Here is a 4,168-nt window from a genome sequence, read left to right as displayed (position 1 = left end):
CAATCAGCTGGTTTTCCTTAGACAGAAAACTTTGTATCAATTTGACTGTATGATCTGGTTGATCTGTAAAGTGCCTTGAGATGACATGATGTGAATTGGGGCTATAGAAATAAACTGAATTGAATTCAATTGAATTGAAAGCTTGTCCTGTGGTGTACCACATGGAACTGTCCTCGACTGCTTACATTTTGAATCCCTGTTTCTCTTTGAACAGTTCAGTAACAGTTCAGCATTCATGTCACAGCCTGTTTTCTACTAAACCCAAAACCGCTCTGATGATGACATCATCTGCAGATAAATGTAAGCCTCAAGGCGTAAACACAGAGCTTTCCATTATACAGAAAACAAGATGTGGAGCAGGTCCTGACCTGTTCCACAGCAGGTCTCTGGAAGCACCTCCAGCAGATCGGCTCTGTTCATGTGCTTGAAGATTTTCCTGGTTTCCTCCACAGCCTTTGCTCCCAGCTCCTCCACCATTACATTCACCATTTCTGTCAAACTCAACTTTGTGGTTTGTGAGGAATTGGGGTAAAGGAGCCTCTTGAGCTGAAAAAACTCAGCTTGACTCAGAGAGTTGAAGGTTTCCAGGAGCAGATGTTTAACAGCTGCCATTAATGCCACCTGAAACATTCAAAACAGTGTGAACTTTGTTCAATTCTCTAAATCTAATCTACAATAATACGTATTTATCTGGTAATTAAAGAATAGTTGAGAAAACTACCAGGTTTTCTAAGAAAATGTTTTTCATTTAGAGGATTTTTACTTTGCATTGGTTAATCTCACTTTATGCTAAATCTGGTTTTTATTCTTTGGGCCGTTTCTGCAGCATGGAGGTTGGATTATTACTCACTTTCTGGATGACACTGGAGCTCCGTTTCCTCTCATAAAGTTTCTCTAAGGAAAGAAGCATGTTTACATGATAAAATATTGATTTCATAATGTCTGTTAAGCTTTAATCTTACTTTCTGTGGATTGAATGAGATTAAACACCAGGTCCTCCCTGTTCATGCTCTGGAACAGTTTCACCATCTTATCCACAGGATGGTGGCTGTAGGTCTGCACCATTAGAAACACGGTGTCCTGCAGGTCAGCCTCCATGCCCAGAAGCCTCGATGAGACGCATAAGTACGGACTGTTGCACCGGGCCCAACTTAGGATCTTCTGGATATCTTTTAGATCCCTGACAGTCAGACCATCCAGCTGTTCCAGCAGCCTCTTGATAACGGACTCCATGTATCTTACCTGGGAAAGGAAAACCGGGATTAAAGCTGAGAGGAAAAACAGAGTTCAGCTGTTGGTGGATCTGACTTATCAACCAGTTACTCACTTCCTGCTTCAGTTCAGGCCAAGCTTCGCTCACAGAGGCCTTCACTGGAAGCAAAGGTAATGGTTCAGCTCATTTCTAGGCTTTATACTCAAACATGGTTTGTGTAAAATTGCTTTGATATAAATTCCATAGAGAAAATAAGAAATAGGGTTATTTATTTCTTTATTTTTCAACTGAATGGGTGTAACATTATTTTATTTTTTCGTTTGTTTAGTTTTATTGCTCTCAATAAAGGAAAAAATGATCTGTTCTTTGATATTTCCCTGTTTAGCCTTAGGCGTCTAAATACTGCCACCTGCTGCATTTAAAGTGTAATGCAGTTTTCATCTGTCATTAGGATGATTTCCAGAAATGTCCGGCTGTCATTTAGAGTAGGGGTGCACCGATTGCAGTTTTCCGGCCGATTTCCGATCACCGATCTGACCTGCCGATTCCGATTTTTGGTTAATACCGATTTTATTATTTTTTTTGCTATAACCAACACTGTGTTACAAGATCGTAATTCACTGTCAATGTTAGAATCTTTTCTTGAAAAACATGCCCTTGAACAATAGCCTTGAACCTTTATAAACTTGTTTTAACTGCCCATGAGGTAGAGCCTTGACATAGAAATGAATTAAATAATAAATATTAAATAAAACAAACTTAAGACTACAACATTGGTCTTTTGATTTTTTTAAATTTCAAAAAACAAAACTTCAACAAAAGATCAGAAAAAATATGGAATAGCAACTGATTTTAAGACACTTGTGGAGGTAAATAGATCCGAGGTTAAGATCGGTTTCATATGTAAATATCGGCCGATCACCAATCACCCTAAATTAAGGAAATCGGGGCCGATCGATCGGCCGGCCGATTTATCGGTGCACCCCTAATTTAGAGCAATGAAAACATAATTACACAAATTAACTGGAACTATTTTTTAAACAAACCCGACCTGTAAATCCTGAAACAGCAGCAGTGTTATGCTGTGGGCCGTTTTCACTGCTATCGCTACAACCAACAAGTTAAGATAAAGGTTCATTTCTTCTGAATTCTTTAACTTCCCTCAAATCAAGCCTAAGACATGGAGAATTTCCACTAAAAAGTCCTAAAACAATGAAAACATCCAAATCTAGATTTCTCTCACTGTGAGAGTAAATATATATATATATATATAAAAAACAATAGGTTTTAGCTTTCACTCAAAAAACTTTTACTTTTTGGTGCAAAATTACAGCAAATATTTCGATGCAGCCTCAGATTAAATCTAGAAAATATATAACATATATAATATGCAATTTAATAGATTAAGTTATAAAAATAATATAAAACTAAACTTTTTTTTCTATAAATTTGTCATTCCTGACTTTGGTTTTTGAAGAATCTTTAATTCACTATAATTAAACATGTTTTACCAAACAGAACTGAAAAGAATCGCAGTAACTTTAGAAGAATATTTTCCTTCTGACCTTTAAAGCAGGAACTTTGCACTGGAAGCTTCTCCACCAGATCAGACCTTTTCATGTCCGTCAGAACCTCCTCAGTCACCTGCAGACACTCGTCACCACATTTAGTCCACATCATCATCACCAAGTCTGTCCTGTTTGCAAACTGCATCTCGCTCCATGGGATTTGTGGAAGACGCCTTTGGAACTGAGTCAGCTGCAGGAACCATTTAAATTTCATGAATTCACTTCCCTTCAGGTCATTCAGCGTTTCCAGAACCAGATCTTTGGTTACAGCCACGGCCGAAACCTAAAAGATTCAAAAGTAGAAAGCACTGAGATAAAGATCCTGGCTGCAAACCGTGGAGCAACACTTATATTGACTCAGCAGATCTAGATTTAAGTAATGTTCTTTTCACCAATGTTGTTTCTAAATGGCGGAAATATCTAACAAATGATACAAAGACGATGTTTATTTAGTCTTTGGGGGTCTAAATATTCAAAGAATTCCATTAACTGGTAAATCTGAAGGCTCAACATAATATTTTGGTTTGTTTCTGATGCCAGATTAGGCCTGGATGTTTGTATTAATCAGCTTATTAATATCTGGAGAACTATCTAAACTATTCATGCTTCTATTCTTCATCAAATGATATAAATGTTCTAATCATGAACTGTATAAAAGTAAAGGAATAAAGATGAATGTCTGTCTTTCTTTCTGCATCATATGAAGTTAACAGGACCGAAAACAAACCAGATAACTGAATGAAACCTCAATGTTTTTCTTGGGATCTGTCTTCACTCACTCTGTGGATTTCTGCAGACAGAAGCTCATCAAACCGTTTTTCTGTGGAGAAATGAGAAAATTCAGCAAAGTTATAGAATAGAAATAACTGATCTGCTGCTGATTTTCCTGCCCATGGTGTTGATGGTTTGTCTGCGTCGTTACTTTTTGCTCTGGGGCAGCTGTCCTCCATCTGTTCCAGCAGATCTATCTTCCTCATAGACTTTAGGATCTTCTTAGCCACCTCCACACACTGTCCAGCGTGTGTCTGCACCAGTGAAAACACCAAGCTCTGCTGCTCCAGCTTCTTCACAGGAATCCAATCACAGCTCGTTGTTTTCATCAACAGCTTGTAGAAGATCTGCAGCTCACTGGGAACCAGATCAGCCAGTGTTTCCATCAGCTGCTCTATTTTAGACTCCATCATTTCTACCTGTTCAGGTTATAAAACATTCAGGAAGCAGAAATAAGTTTATATGCTTTGACTGGAAAAGATTATTATCACTCATTATAACAATAGAGAGATTATATAGAGTCCTGATGATGGATGGATGATGGATGGATGGATGGATGGATGGATGGATGGATGGATGGATGGATGGATGGATGGATGGATGGATGATGGATGGA

General features: G+C 38.1%; 1 protein-coding gene across 2 annotated transcripts in view; it reads right to left on the bottom strand.

The window, feature by feature from the left end:
* The window catches only part of LOC107094396, a 9,987-nt gene that overhangs the window by 4,174 nt on the left and 1,645 nt on the right, over positions 1-4,168 (bottom strand). For both annotated transcript variants that reach the window (XM_015389968.1, XM_015389967.1), the window contains exons 2-8: positions 3,704-3,971; positions 3,561-3,601; positions 2,779-3,064; positions 1,328-1,371; positions 963-1,242; positions 851-894; positions 369-621 (exon numbers count right to left, since the gene is read on the bottom strand). In XM_015389968.1, coding sequence (XP_015245454.1) covers positions 369-621; positions 851-894; positions 963-1,242; positions 1,328-1,371; positions 2,779-3,064; positions 3,561-3,601; positions 3,704-3,971 — 1,216 coding nt within the window. The remainder of the gene's footprint in view (positions 1-368; positions 622-850; positions 895-962; positions 1,243-1,327; positions 1,372-2,778; positions 3,065-3,560; positions 3,602-3,703; positions 3,972-4,168) is intronic.

This window comes from Cyprinodon variegatus, unplaced genomic scaffold (assembly GCF_000732505.1).
Source record: "Cyprinodon variegatus isolate N-32 unplaced genomic scaffold, C_variegatus-1.0 Scaffold481, whole genome shotgun sequence".
NCBI lineage: Eukaryota > Metazoa > Chordata > Actinopteri > Cyprinodontiformes > Cyprinodontidae > Cyprinodon > Cyprinodon variegatus.
Note: the sequence above shows the minus strand (reverse complement) of the source record. Positions and strands in the feature narration are given on the sequence as shown.